Consider the following 15,833-nt stretch of genomic DNA (forward strand, 5'->3'; position numbering starts at 1 on the left):
CCTGCTGCTTTCGTGGCCATCAGAGATCACAAGGGCATTTGGGCGATGTCTACAGTCAGGAGATGGAGGGAGATTAAGGCTCCTCTAGCCTTTTTAAAAAGTTCAGTCTAGAACTTCAGCCCCTGGTACGATGCCCTTACATTCAGGGTGGGGCTTCACATCCTAGGCAACCGTTTCTGCAAACTCCCTCAGAGAGATGCCAACTATGTGTCCCTATGATGATTTTAAAACCCGGTCAGTGTGACAGTGAAATTTAACCACTATGCGACCTAAGGGTGGCGACCCAACAGGAGGCGGGCTGTGAGTCAAAGCCCGTATCTGGAAGCCAGCTTTGCCCTGGATGCAGAATTTAAAAGTCTCCTTCATCTTGGAAAGAAACAATAACAGGCTGGTGGGCAGGTGCTCCTGGATTCTGTACCTCTGGAGCCAGCAGCATGGTGATGACTGGGCTGGGCTGGATTGTGTGGCAGAGAGGAAATGGAGGCCCTGGAGGTCTTCAGCTCCCTCGGTGGTCACTGCTCTGAGTTTATGTATGAAAGCCATGAGGTAGGAGGCCTTCTGTCCCTCCCCAGCCCTGTGCCCGCCTTGTATTCTGCCACCTTGTTTCTTACAAGGAGAAAGGTCGTGGGAGCCACAGCTGCCCAAAAAGTCAAAGCAGGCATCAGCTAATGTGACAGAGGGGACTCTGGGATCAGATTCCCAGCTGTGCTGCAAGTCTCGGCTGTCCTTTAATCCACCCCCAGCTTACTCATTTTCTCTAGGGTATAGATTCTTCTTTATAGAAAATGATGGGCAGGACAGGAAGGAAGGGAGAGAGAAAGAGAGAGGGGAGGAGGGAGTGGGGAGAGAGACAGGAAGAAAAAGGAGGGAGGAAGAAAAGAAAGAACAAGGGAGAAAGGAGACATGAAACGAGGGAGGGCAAAGGAAACACAGCAGAGAAAAGGCATGGAGGAGGGAAGGGGAGGAGAAAAGAGGGAGGAAGAAAGGAAATGTGAGATAGAACAAGGGGAGGAGGGATATAAGAAGGTATCATTGGAATGATACCCAAATGTTTCCTTGTCTGGAAGCTGGGCCTCTCATTAATAGCTAAGGCTGTAGGGCCAGCGATGCTGAATTTGTAGCATGTGGGAGCCCCGGAGTCAGAATTCCTGGTGAGATCACGCTTTGATAGTTGGTATTTGGAGAAACTGGCTTGTGATTACTAAAACACCTTGTGTGGTAACCTTACTAAAGGCGAGTGTTTACATTAGCTATGACAACAAGCAGGAAAAGGGAAGTCAACTGGAAGGTCAACATGCTGAAGAAGGGGGCAGGGAGGCCACTCTGCCACTCTCAGAATCCCTCTGCTAGCCAGCAAGGCACGGCATGACCCAACCATTCTACAGGTGAATTAAGCAGACAGCTGGGACTCTTAGCATGTCGGGTAGTGAGGACGGGCCTCAACAGTGAGGCTTTGTGGGTGTGTATCTGTAATCCCAGCACTCGGGAGACAGAGGTAGGAGGAACAGGAGTTCAAAGCCAGGCTCAGCCACATGGCAAATTTGAGGTCAACATGTACTGCATGACACTCTGTCTCAAAACACCACCCCAACAACCATCAAGTGAGGTTGTCTAGTAATTGTCTAGAAATGCTTATGCTATAAGGTCAGGGAAGACAAAGGCATGGCTCTACACCTTACGAGTGCATCATGCATAGTTATTTTACTGTCTTTTTGTTTAAATTGTGATTCTCTTATTGTACTAAACAAGCAATGCGAGCTTCTTCTTTTAAATCCATTTTAATCAAGAAAAGGACATAAATATATAGTCCACGTCGAAGAAATGTCCAGGAAGGACTTAGGATCTCCAGCTGTCATTGGCAGCTGTTTTGCAACTGTCAAGTCACTCATCAGCAGCCCTGAGATTAATTCCATGCGCTGGGAGTAACAACGTCACCGATTTGGGGGTTTGTTTGTCGAGATCTCATATAGCCCCTGCTGGCCCCAACCCTGGTCCCCCACCCCTGTGTAGAGTCTCCTGCCCTCACCTCTGAAGTTCTGGGGACTGACTGTAGCCACACTCGAGGTTTACATGGTGGGGGAGGTGGGTGGGGCACAGATCCAGGTCTTTGTGCATGCTAGACAAGCACTCTACCAACGGAGTTACTTCCCTAGCTCTACAAAAGTTTTTGTTAAGAAATGAAACACAACACAACATCTAAGTCCCAGCAGTCCCTTGCTAATGGGTCATGACTTCCAAGACCGTGTGGATGATATATGGGCTCCATTTATAGAGGGCCCCTTCCTTTCATGGCATCAACCATGTTTACCCTGAAGATCTATTATAAAATTATGCATTGTTTATTCTTCTAACGGAGGCACAAGCTGCACCATTATTCTCTGGTTGGAGAGTAATTTAAATAAGCCCTCTGGTTTATGTCGCATACAAGGAGGCTTATCCAGATCTAATCTTTTCTAAACCTGTTATGTCTTGGGTTCAACAGAACGGCCTAATTGTCACTATTAATTCCCCCTTTTTGTGGTCTATTCTGTCAATAGACTATTGAGTGTTTGGTAAATTGAAGCTGGACCAGCAGCCGGCACATGGAGACAGACGTTAAATCGTGGCCTGCCCGCCTGTGCTCATTATTAGGATCTGTGAAATAGCTGCTAAGCCAGGGGACAGGACTGAACATGATGCATGCTGCTGTCCTTCTCGGGTTTCCATACTGTACAATCAGGTATGTGAGGTTTCCTTTTTCTAGGCAACAGGTGTGTTCTTGGAACAAAGTTCAACCCCCCCCCCCCACTTTTGGCTTGCGGGAGAAGTGGCAGCTGCAGGCTTAGCTCCAATGACACAGGGCTCTGTGATGGGGCAGCCCCCAAACTTCTCGTTCATGTTATTAAAGCAACAGGCAGTTGGGCTCTGGCCTCCTGCACTTTTCTTTGTGTTACAGAGCCAGGGTGGAAGTTTTCAGATGGCGAGTGTTTCTCTCTCGCAATTATTGCTCCCTGCCCCCTGCTTCCCCTACATTTCCTCTTCCCCCCCTCCTCCTTTCCTTCCCTCTCCCTTGTTCCCCTTCCTTTTCTTCTGGGTGCTCCTCTCTTCTCCAGCCCTCCACTGTTCCCCCCTTCCCTTTTCAGACTTCCCTTCTATTAAAAATAAACACAACACTCGTAAAACATCCCATGTTCACTATGGAGAACGAGTCCCACTGTTTGCAAGCTGATGAGTGGGGACGAGAGAGCCCTTCATTTAAATCCAATTACACTTACAACTCTCTTTATTCTCAAAGGAACTCAAGGGGACTGTTCACTGTGCGATTGGGAGGCTCACCCTGCAAAGCCACATTTCTAAGGACTTATTTCTAAGGACTTATTTCTAAGCCTCACTGTTTTCTGGCTAAATCTTCTTCCTAGGGTTGTGTGAGATATTATTAGCCACAGATCAGCTGTACTGTCCTACCCCAGGAACATAATGTCAACAACTGAAGGTCACACAAGTCAGGAGTCACCGAGACAGCATCACTCAAGAACTTCTTCATATTGGGGTGCCACTCCTTTGTGCGTTTAGCTTTTGGGTAGATTGTGCTGGCAAGTTATGAAGAGTTCAACACCATTTTGCTGTATATGAACTTTCATAGAAACAAAGACAACCAGAAATAAAAGGGTCAGTGTGAAGACACCAGTGTGACATTGTCAGGAAGGAGTCTGTGCAAGTGGCTGTCTCAGAATATACTTCCCTGGATCTCAGATGTGCTGAAGCTTCCCCATTTCCATCAGTGAGTATTTCAAGAGAGATATTTAAAAGCAGCATAGGGCATCTGTGGCAGACAAATACCAGACACCCCTGCAGGACCAGTGGCTAGTGTTGAATAAGCTAGCAGTAGGAGAGGAGCAAAGACGGAATCCTTTTCAGTTATTTTTCCTAACCTCAAACCATTTTGTTCAAGCATCAGATTTTCTATAATCCTAGGCCAAAAGGGTCTTTGCCAGGGTCCTCCTGATGGAGAGACATCTCCAGGGAGAAAGAGTTGGCATTCGACCCTCCAAGACCGAGCCCTGAAAAGCAGCCCTAAGTTTTTTAACTGGCCTGACTTGGATTTCCACTAAACAAATGTCAATAATGACTAACTGCTGGAGAACAAAACTGTCTGTGGCTAGCAGACCAGAGCATGCATTCTAAAAGGTTGCTTCTAATTGGGAATTTCCAGATTCTAGGATTTTTTCCTTTCTCCCAGGCTGTACTTGAAAGAAAAAAGTCATGAGAAAACAAGACATAAGAAAACGTGTGTGTGTGTGTGTGTGTGTGTGTGTGTGTGTGTGTATGTTAGAAAGGGGGTCATGGTGGTGGAAGAGATAGTAAGGACGTGAAGAGAGAACAATGGCATATTGTGTCATGAAAGCAGAAAGTAGGGACAGTCTGAGGAAGGGAACCAGCCAGAGGGACAGGGGTCATGGAGAAGGGCAGCAGGGAAGGGAGACAACCTGGAACATAGTATAACGATGCACAGGTTTGAAAATGCCGCCATGAAACATAGGACTTTACACGGTAACTTAAAGACACAGTAAGAAAAAGGGCTGGAGTAATGATACCCCAGCTAGTAATGGGCTAGCTTCATCAACACCGTGTTTGATCCCTGGCATCGTGTAAAAAGCCAGCCATGTGCCCAGTTGCAGTCCCCATGCTGGGTATGTGGCAACAGGGTGACCCCTAGGCTTACATGTTGGCCTGCTAGCCTAGTCTATGCAGTAGGTATCAGGCCCCCAATGAGAGACCCTGTCTCAAAAGCAAGGTGGATTTCACCCCAAGAAAGACACCTGGGGAGGACCTCTAGCCCCACACACATGTACACTCATGAATATGCACACACATGAAAAAGCACATTGCTGTCTTAACCATTCTTAACTCTACCATTCAGTGCTATCACACTTATGCTGCTATGAGATTTCTAGATTTTCTTATCACGGAACAGAAAGGTCACACCCACTAGACAACTCCTCATTGCGTCCCATCCCTGCCTCTGGTGATCTCCATCCAATTCTCTGTCTCTATCAATTTTACCTCTCTGGATGCCTCGTACAGATGGACCATGCAGTGGACCCCTTCCTGTGGCTAGTTTATTTCCCTTCGCACAATGTCCTCAACGTTTGCCCATCTTATAGCACATAATAGGATTTTCTCCTCTAGGAGCTGAGTAATATTCCATTGTACCTAAACAACCCAGGGCCTTGATGCCCTTGTCTGTCTGTCGACACTTCAGTTGCCTTTACCTCCTAGCTGTTGTGACTCATGCTGTTCTGAACTTGGGTGTACAAATACCACTTTGAGAGTCCGTTTACATTGCTTTGGGGTATGTGCTCGAATGAGAGCTCACATGTTTACTCTACTGCCAAACCATTTTCTCTAATGGGTGCACCATTTTCTATTCCCACCAACAGGACACGGGGTTCCGATTTCACCACATCCACGCCAACACTTTCTATTTTCTGATGGCAGAAACATCTTAACAGGTGTTCCTAATAGCCTCAGTCTGACCCTGAGTCACTTCTGTTGGCGGGAGCTTTTCTTAAAGAGAAAGGAATTCACCCTAATCCCCCTGTTCAGTGCCTTCTGTAGCTTCCTGTCACACCAGGCATGCAAAGAAGTCCTTTACTGTGACCAACAGGCTATATCGGGCTCTGGCTCCAAGCTACCTATCTCCCTAACTCACCTCCCTTTTGCTTTGCTGAGAACAGCTTGTCCCAGCATCCACTGGGCCTTTTCTCGAACCCTCTCCCCTGCTCCATAATCACTTCTACCACTCCCTCTCTCTAGTAAGAGCTCTGCTCAGATGTCCCCTCCTGAGATATAGCCCCTATACCAACAATCCCGATTCCAGAACTTTCCACATCATTGTCTATTTCCTTAATTTTTTTTTTTTTTTTTTTTTTGGTCATACCTATAACACCTCAGTTGGTTATATAGGTATCTATGCCTTTTATTTCCCAAAGGTAAAGCATTCTGAGGTGGGAGAGGGGAGGACTCTCCTGTCCTATTCATCCCCGAAATCCTGGCTTCTAGAACAATACCTACTTGATGCTTGAATTAGTAGACACTTGTAGGGCAGATAAGATCATTGATTATGTAAGTGAAGGGAAAAATAAACAAAGGAGACATCATGATGCCATCAGGGTTGTCTGAGGGGCGAGAAAGTACTCACTTGAGTCTCTACGTCACCGGCAAGGACTCTGCTCTTCTTCAAGAACTCCGCCACCATACTGTTCACCAGCTTGTCAAAGGCTTCCACAGACGGTGCCATGCCTGCTGAAGAGAACAGCTCTGTTACTCCCTGGCAGTATGGTGGGAAGCTGGGACTGGCTTGCCACAGGTCATGTAAAGGCTGAATATCATCACATGTCAGTCAGTCATGCCTCCATGCACCCCGTATGTACTCAGGGATATTGTTCTCTTTGCCCAGCTTCCTCCTTCCTCAATAAAGACTTTCCCCAACATCATTCATTTCATTCTCTCCTGGGACCATTGTCTTCATTAACAGCTCAACTGGCTTTACAGCCACGGAATGGACACACCTCTGTGTGGGGGAAAGTCAGCTGAGGAGGAGCTTTAACAGAGATGTTTAACTGAGGAGGCAAGATGCTCCGGATGTGGGTGGCATGGCTGCTGCCCTAAGCTGAATGAAAAGAAGAAAGCCAATCAGTGCATCTCTCTGCTTCCTGGCTGTGGCGGCCATGTGACCACTGCCTCCTGCTAAGACCCCCTGGCAGGATAGGCTATGCCTCAGCTGAGCCCAAACAAGCCCTTCCCCTCCCTTAATTTGGCTTTTATCAGACATTTTGTTACATGGATGAGAAAAGTAAGGACTGCATTCCCCAGCAGGGGCATCACCATGGCACATATAAAGGAACAGAAATGCAGACAGGGCAGGTGACAGGTCAGAACCACAGACCAAACAAAAGGCAGATGCCCAAACTGAACTGGCCCAGCTTCCTTGAAGTCACTGCCTCTTCCTCCACAGTTCTGCCAGACACAACACCAACCTACAGAGTTACTCAGGGTCCCCAGGGATTCAGAGGACAGTGAAGTCTGGGAAAGGGGGAAACAGAGCTAAACCCACTAATTTTCTTCCTCCTTTGCATACTGGGGGGGGGGTGAGGACACACGGGCAGAAAGAGAATGGGCATCATATGGATGGATCTGTACAGGGCATGATTAGGTGATGCCCTGTGCAAGCTGAAGGGGCAGCATTCCTACGAGCATGGCCTGCTTCCTTCTCTGCTTTATAATTAACTGAAAACAAAACAAAACAAAAACAAACAAACAAAAAAAAAAAAAAACCCACAAAACTAAGCTAAACTAAAGGCCTGACCTTCCTCCCTTAATATTGAGAAATTTGTCCTTGCAGTAAACCAAACCAAACCAAAGCCCCCTTTTTTCTCAAGTAAGTCAAAGAAGATTTGCTTTCCTTTTTTATTCCAACTGCCCATTTTTACAGCCCCAAGGAGGGGTTGGAGTGTGCAGTTGGGGTGAGGTGGGTTGGGAACAGTGATTGACAGCTCCCCACACTTCAGACCAGACCACTCAGCAGCCCTTTGAAGGGGAGCTATCCTGTAGCCCAGTTTGTCACTTAAGGGAGGTGTGAGAGGCCTCTGTGGAGTGTTTTAAGGGGAAGAAAAAATTAGAAACATGATGGATGCTGCTGCCTAGCAAAAGGTAAAATGATGAAAGAGACTATTTTCCCAGTTCCCTTTCATCCTGGACTCTCCTCGCACCTCCTCCGGGCAGCCTTTAATGACCTGTTCTTCCCTCAGACTGTATCCTTTGAGCATCTCTTAATCAAAGCATCTTCCTCTCTGAATAGTTATGTAGGCAGAGTAAAGATGCTGGAGGACTAGGACTGTGTATAATTCATCTGAGGTCTCCTGCACCCAGGACCATGCTTGTCACGGGGCAGGGATGCAAAAGAACGTCTCTAGCTGTAGAGCTGATCTTCCCCGATCATTAGGAAAACAAAGCAAACAAAAAACAAATCCCAAACTTATCGTAGAGAGGCTCATGATGTTTGGATGATATGTGTTTATAGTGGCCTGTGTTCTTTCTCAAAGTTTCCTTTAAAGTATAAAAGAAATAGTTTTATATAACATAGTACATAATACAGCAATATAGGATGTAGGATAATAATATAGTGTTTATGTTTAGGGGAAAACAGTTAATTTATTAGTAAATATCTCACACAGTCCTCCTGCTTCAATCTCTCAGGTGCTGGGGTTCTGGGTGTGTACCCCCTTAGCTGGCTAAGAGCCTGCTTCAGGGTTTAGAATCACCAATGCTGACTAAGGTGAGGAAATAACATTATTTTAGTTTAAATAAGGTGTTTTAAGAATGGGTACCATTCAGATGCCTCCCTAGTTATCCTACTTGCTAATGACGCCACTTGAAGTAAAATAAGTCATTAGCCAATTTTTCCAGGAGGCCTTTGCTTCAATAACTGATTGGAACCGATTTGTTGTATTAGAAAATATTTGTTTAAATGTCAAATAATTTAATGTTTCGTTCTTCAATTTTATTTAGAGACTATTAATTTTCTCTTATGCCTGTCTATGTGCATTTGGTATGTGTGCATATACATGTACAGGTTTGCACATGTGTGGGTGTACATGCATGTGCTCTTGCATTTAGAGGTATGAGGTTGGTGTGAGAGCCCTCCTAAGTCACTGTCCACCTTATGAGGCAGGAATCTCTTGCTGAACCCAGAGCTCAGAGGTTCCCTAGATAAATTCCTGATCTCTGTATCCAGTGCTGGGACTTTAAGGCTCAGCTTTTAAATGGGTTCTGGGGATCTGATCCTACTTTACCAACGGAGCCATCTTCCCAGCATCCTCCTCCCTCTTTTTAAATAAAGGAAATACATAGTTTTGTCAGTTACCTTTTTGAATGTGTGAGGTTCAAAGTTTGGGTGGGCTTTCTCTCTTTATTTAATTACCCATTGTCTCCTGGAATTTGTTGTTGTTCGTCTTTTTTTTTTTTTTTTATAATCTCCTGGATTTTAACTTTATTTTGTGCACTTACAGGCTTTTTATTGAAAGACAGAGACCTTAAAGAAATATCTGCAGTCACTATCAAGGGCATAAGGAAACAAAGTTGCTAGAGATGATGGAAAGACCTTGCCATAGAAATGAGGCTTATGAGGCCCAGCTGCCAACTGAAAGGGCTTAAGATGAAGCCAAGGGCACATCTTAGATGGGGGTAGGGGTGGGGCTCTGACCACGCCCAGGCTCTCTTTAAGCAATGTCCTTTCAACCTGTTCAGGTCACTGTTGTGTGATATATTTTGCTATGTTAAGGTTAAAACCCTTCTTTTTATTTAGACAGAAAAGAGATGATGATGGGAGATGTCATTCTGTATATGTTTCTCATGCTGGTTAATGAATAAAGCACTGTTGGCCAATAGGAAAGGAAGATAGGAGGGACTAGGAGACAAGGAGGAAATAGGAAGTAGTAAGGAGGAGCCAACATGCAGAGTCTGGAGAGACTAGAACCTCCAGCCGCCTCTCGCTGGTAAGACCACATGGAAATACATAGAAATGGGTTAATAATTAAGACAGAGCTAGCCGATAAGAAACTAGCACCTGGACAACAGCATAATATCAAATACAGAGTCTCTGTGTGTTAATTGGGGCTGGCGCGGAGGCGGGACAAGACCAGAGGCGGCTGGCGGAAAAACCATACTCGTTACAGGTCACTTTTGTTTTCAGGGGGAAAGACACAACCAGTAGGTCTCAGTTCACACAGTATTTTCTGTTCTGTGGCATGGAACGGGAGCTAAGGCCCCTGACGTCCAGCATTCCAGAAGCAGCAGTGCAGACCCCCCCTGGGGAAAGGGGTATTGGAATCCCCTCTCGCCCAAGGCTTTTCTCAGCACCCAAAGCCTGGCGGCCTTTAAAACAGGCCAGAGGAACTCTGCACGTGTGTCCACACAGGTCAAGAACAGAGCTGATTCAATACGGACCACACTGTTAAATCTTGACTTCAGATGAGCAATGAGTAGACTGTTAAGGCAATTATGTGCTGCCCAGTATTCGAGAAACAATGATAGAAAAAAGTTTCTCCGTTTGAAATTCAAATTTAATAGGTATCCTTCATTTTATTTCTGCTACTGTAATTTTACACAAAAAGGAAGTGGGAAAATTACCGTAGGTAACTTAGTTTACCATATGGATTATCTGCTTTCTTTTCTTTTTTTTTTTTTTTTTTTTTTTTTTTTTTTTTTTTTTGTAGAGTCTTATGTAACCCTGGCTGGCTTCAAATCAGATATGTAGTAGAGGCTGGCCTTGAACTCCTGATCCTCCTTAAGGTGTGCACCAGCATACCCACCTGGTTTAAAGAAAATTTTTGACTCTACTTTTTGACCTTACAAGTTTTGAGAATTTTTTAAAAAATTTATGCATGTATGTGCGTATAGCCTGTGTGGAGGACACCTGTGCAGCAGTACATACATGGCAATCAGAGGACCATTTTGTGATGTCAGTTCTTGCCTTCCACCTTCATGTGGGTCCTGAGGATCAAACTTGGGTCCTGAGGATCAAACAGGGTTATGCAGCAAGCATCTCTACCCGTGGAGTCATCTCTCTAACCCAAAAGCTCCTTCTAGAAAAGCACTCTGGGGGTCTCTCCTTGGCACTTGCTCCCGTGGTCAGAGGTCAGATGACATGCTGTGGTCATGGACTAGCTCCATCTTTGGCTTAACCTGGGACAAGGTGCAGTCAAAGCTGCGGTGCCCAAAATATCCTTACGGTGAAAACCCACAACACCTCAAGCCCTTTCAATTTGCATTCTAACTGAGCATGCTCATTCTAGCTTCGATAATTACTTCAATAACATAGTTACCCATCAACACAGAATAGGAACCCTCCTTTGGTTGTGGATCACATTCCTCAGAGGCACAGATCTTGATCACTTCTGTGGATTATGGGTTGAAACGTTTAAAGTTTGCTTTTTAAGCTGGTGCATAAAATCTGTGTGTATTTGCAGGAGAAGGAGAGCACATCCCCCACCTTCTTTCCCAGGGACTGCCTGCCGTTGGCTAAGGCTATGATCACTCCCAAAGGAAGGAGGCAGATTTTGGAAACTGAATGTTGAAGGCAGGAGTAAGTGACCCACATGATACCAGTAATGGCATCAGGACAAAGCCCTACCTCCATTGACACCATTGACTTCTCCACAGTCTCCAGGAGGCCCATGTGAACACGCAGACAGCTGCTCCAGCCGGCTGACTGCACACTCCAGTCTCTCTATCAGTCCCAGCATGTCTGCCATTCTAGAAGGACAGGGGCAGAGAGATCGTGTGAGCATCACTGAGAATCAGAAAACTGACATCACCCCCACTGAACACTGGGAGAGAAGATAAACTTTCAGAATAACTCGTATCACCTCCCTGTCGTGAAAACACGTCAAACAGAGAAAAGAGCTTACACAAAAATGAAAATTATATTGGGCTCATTTTCTACTCAGTACAATGATATGTATTTATCCATTTTCAAGGATCTATGTAGCTCTGACTCTCCAGGAACTTGCTATGTAGACCAGCAGACCTTGAACCCAGAGAGATCCACTTGCTTCTTTGTACCCAGCATTGGGATTAAAGGTTTGTACTACCATGCCTGGAATAGTTTTTTTGTTGGTTTGTTTTACATAGTATAAAATCTAAGATACTAATATTATCCAGCTTTCCATTATTCCCAGATGTCTGCCTACATGCTTCCAATGTTGTTGCCGACACCATTTTTGTATGGCACTTACCTAAAAGCCACAAATACATAACCTAACATTAATATCAGAAATGCTTACTAGGCTAAGTGGTGGGAACACATTTTAACCATTCCCAGTCATTCTGATAAAGTATGGTTACCTAGGCAACTCTAAACCCATTGATAATCCTTATTCACCTAATTGTATGAAATATGAGTTTATAGAATTGTGCATTATTTGGCAATCGAAGAGATATCACCACCTCTGGGTATTAATTATTATCAGTTTGTTTCAGTTGTGAAATTATCTGAAATTATAATGATTCTGAATTGCAGAGGTTTTAGTTTAAAAGATTAAAGGTGGTTGTTTTCCTTTTGGAGGCTATGATTACTTTTACTGGTGTCTATGAGCTGTATCTCTAGACACTTATGACAGCCTTTGGTAAAAATCAGTCTGCTGCCCCCAAAGATAATAAAACATGCTTTCTTTCGCCAGGACCTATAGTTCCTTCCACTCTCAGGAACTTTCCAACTTTCCATTCTGAGCAAAGGACAGGCATTGCACTTCCAAATCATCAGCTGCCTGGGAGCATGGGTAAGCTATATCACCCTGGGATGCATGAATATTTCAGTTTTCTACCTGAAAGCCAGGAGAGCGTGTGTCCCTGCATTTGCAGATTAAATACAACAATCACAGGTCACCCCAGTATCCAAAAGCAAGGTCAGCTACATATGTCCATGTGCCCAGCTCTGTACATCAGCATCCCAACATCAGTAGCCAGAGATGGAGGCAAAACTCATGGTCTATTTTGGAAACACATCATTCTGGAAGCTGCCAGAAGCAGCTCTCTCAAAATATGGAGCAGGACTTGCTGCAGAGCTGAATCCAGCATCTAATCCCAAGGGGCTGCAAAATTAGAAGTTTCTCAGCTATTCTTTTCCTCTTCACGTCAGAGCTTCTGATGCTGTTGCAATTGAGGGGGGGTGGTGGAGGAGAGATTTAACTGAACCCTTTACATAATCTTCTTGCAGGGAGACTGAGTATCTCGTAGGTGGGCGAAGGCCATTTGAGGAATGATGAGAACCCCTCAAATCTTTTAATAGTTGCCCATCTGTTCAGTTATCTCGGTTCCCTGTTAGTCAAACTTGCCAAATGTTACCAGCACGGCCCTAGACTATGATAGGAGGGAAAGGCATCTACTTTGCTAGCCAGCTCCCCAAACCACCTCTGGCTCTCCCCCATCAGGGCAAGCTGTTTTGGGAGAGCCTGTTACATTTCACACTTGGGACTGCCTTCCCAGCCAGGGGCTTAATCAGACTCCTCAACTGGTTCCAGACTCAAGCTATCTAATAGTGAGTGTCACACATGTTGAAAGACAACAGGACTCGGCGTGTCAACTGCAGAGTGAGGCAGATTGCTGTGGAATGTGGTCTAAAAGCCACTCAGATGCCACTTCATGTAAAATCACCAAGCCATGTCACAGCCTCTAAGGAGGCTGGAAAGATAGCTCTAGGTTTAAAATTTAGGAGCAGTTTGTTAGAGACACTTAGCAACAGACAGAAGGAAGAATCCAGTAGGATGCACACTGGCATGCCCAGGGTGACCCACTGGCTCTGAAGTAGCCAGGTAGCCCACCCAAACTTTCTCACTCTTTCTACATTTGACCTCAGCTGCTGTCCAGACCATCAAGAATAAGCAAAACACATTCTAGCCCATTTGCCTTGGCATTTCAAAATGCACTTAGCCAACTTTTGACAGGATCTGGGAAGTAAGAAGGAAGCCGGGAAAAGGCAAAGAGTTGCCACAGCAAATGAGAAGATCAGGTTTGGTGACGAATGGATCTGAGCAAGGGAGTCAGACACAAGGGTTAAGACGGGAAGCCAGTGGAATGTGGTGAGGGGCAAGTTAGCTAGACGACAGATAGTCTAAGAAGTGGAACAGGAGGACAGATTTCCAACTGTAGAATCAAGAGTCTGGGTCAGGTGGCATAGCTCAAACATGGCTCTCCAAACTTCTAGCCATCCTGTTCATGTAGAAGGGACCCTACTGCCTGTTGCACATTAGACCAGAGAGGGTGTTCCGAAGGGAAAAGTGTCATATTCTGACATTTCATGCTTTTAAAGTTAGTTTGTGTTTGTTTACTATCTTAATTTGCATGGATGATTTGTTTGTATGTATGTCTATGCACCATGTGTATGCCTGATGCCTAGAGGCCAGAAGAGGGCATTGGATTCCCTAGGCTTGGAGTTGCAGACAACTTTGAGTTGCCATGTGGGTACTGAGAACTGGAAGAACAAGCCAGTTCTCTTAACCTCGGAACTATCTTTCCAGCCTCTTGAAGATTTTAAGAAAGACAATTTTCTTTCTTAAAATACAAACACAAACAAGACAGAGTCTCCATATGTAGGCCTAGATGGCCTGGAATTCTTCATGTAGATCAGACCGGCCTTGAACTAGCTCTATAGCCATGGTTGATTTTGATCAGCTGATGCTTCACCTCCTGAGGTTATTCCAGATACACACCACTTTGCCCATACTTGACACTGATCTTAATTCCCTGCGCATTAATTTTTAAGCACCTTTTAAAATTAATTATAGTGCCATCTTTGTGCATCATTACTTCTCTGTTTCAAACTCTCCCTTCACTTACTCTCTGCCATTCTGTCTTTTCCTTGTAGTCGGCATAACACAGTTACAGGAGACAGTATGGGAACTCAGTATTGTATAATGACTGAATTAGGACTGTGTTAGCATCTCCATCCACTGATACAGCAAGTCATTATTTTGTGTGTTTGGGTCTTCAAGTTCCCCTCTTAGTTCTTCACGAACCATACAACAGGTTGTGGTAAGTTACATTTAATGTACTGCGTTATAGAACACTATCCTAGTTAGGATTTCTATTGCCTCAATCAAACACCACGACCAAAAAGCAAGCTGGGGAGGAAAGGGTTCATTGCACATTGCCATTCATCACTGAAGGAAGTTAGGACAGGAACTCAAACAGGGCAGAATCCTGGAGGCAGAAGCTGATGCAGAGGCCATGGAGGGGTGCTGCTTGCTTCTAAATGGATTGCTTTACACAGCTTGCTCAGCCTCCTTTCTTATAGAATCCAGGACACCAGCTCAGGGTACCACCCACCATGGGCGGGGCCCTTCCCGACTGATCACTAATTGAGACAATGCCTTCCAGATGGATCTCATGGAGCCATTTCCTCAATTGAGGCTCCTTCCTCTCTGATGACTCTAGCTTGCATCAACTTGACAGACAAAACCAGCCAGTAGAACTGACCCCTTATCAACTTGATGTACAAACACATCACTATTAAGCCACGATTCTTCCTTTACTATTCATCCACAAGATCTCATGTTAAAACATAAATAACACTAAAAGTTCACAGTCTTTACAAATTCAAACACATTAAAATGTCAGCCCCTTTAAAATAGCCAATCTCTTTTAAAAATCCAAAGTCTTTTGAAATTCAAAGTCTCACAACTGTGGGCTCCAGTAAAATACTTCCTTGCTTCAAGAGGGAAAAATCAGGGCACAATCAAATCAAAGCAAAACCAAATCCCAACCATCCAATTTCTGGGATCCACTCATGGTCCTCTGGGCTCCCTTCTCCGGCTCCGCCCTCTGCAGCACACACAGCTGTCCTCTCGGCTCCAGCTGGCTCCTCTCCACTGCTGCTGCTGTTCTTGGTGGTCATCCCACGGACTGGCATCTGCAAAATGCTGGGTCTCTGCTGCAACTGGGCTGCACTTTCACCAAATAGGAACACAAACAGAGCAAGACCCTGGAGACAGGAACTGATGCAGAGGCCATGGAGGGATGCTGCTTACTGGCTTGCTTCACATGACTTGCTCTTCTTTCTTACAGAATCCAGGACCACCAGTCCAGGGATGGCACCACCCACCACGTGCTGGGCTCTCCCCCGTGGTTCATTAAATGAGAAAATGCCTTACAGCTGGATGTCATGGAGGCATTTCCTCAACTGAGGCTCCCTCCTCTCTGATGACTCTAGCTTGTGTTAAGTTGACACACAAAACCAGCCAGTACAAAATATGCTTCCTTATATATGTTGGTACCCATTAGCCAACCACACTCTA

The 15,833-nt window shown here is 45.2% G+C and overlaps 1 protein-coding gene across 2 annotated transcripts in view; it reads right to left on the reverse strand.

The window, feature by feature from the left end:
• Cap2 (cyclase associated actin cytoskeleton regulatory protein 2) overlaps positions 1-15,833 on the reverse strand; it is a 144,965-nt gene that overhangs the window by 111,661 nt on the left and 17,471 nt on the right. Inside the window, exons 2-3 of one of the 2 annotated variants that reach the window (XM_051194345.1) lie at positions 11,174-11,295; positions 6,182-6,282 (exon numbers count right to left, since the gene is read on the reverse strand). In XM_051194345.1, coding sequence (XP_051050302.1) covers positions 6,182-6,282; positions 11,174-11,294 — 222 coding nt within the window. In that variant the 5' untranslated portion in view covers position 11,295. Of the gene's footprint in view, positions 1-6,181; positions 6,286-11,173; positions 11,296-15,833 lie in introns of both variants that reach the window. The other variant, XM_051194344.1, reaches the window with a different exon arrangement.

Source organism: Phodopus roborovskii, unplaced genomic scaffold, assembly GCF_943737965.1.
Source record: "Phodopus roborovskii unplaced genomic scaffold, PHOROB, whole genome shotgun sequence".
Taxonomy (NCBI): Eukaryota; Metazoa; Chordata; class Mammalia; order Rodentia; family Cricetidae; genus Phodopus; species Phodopus roborovskii.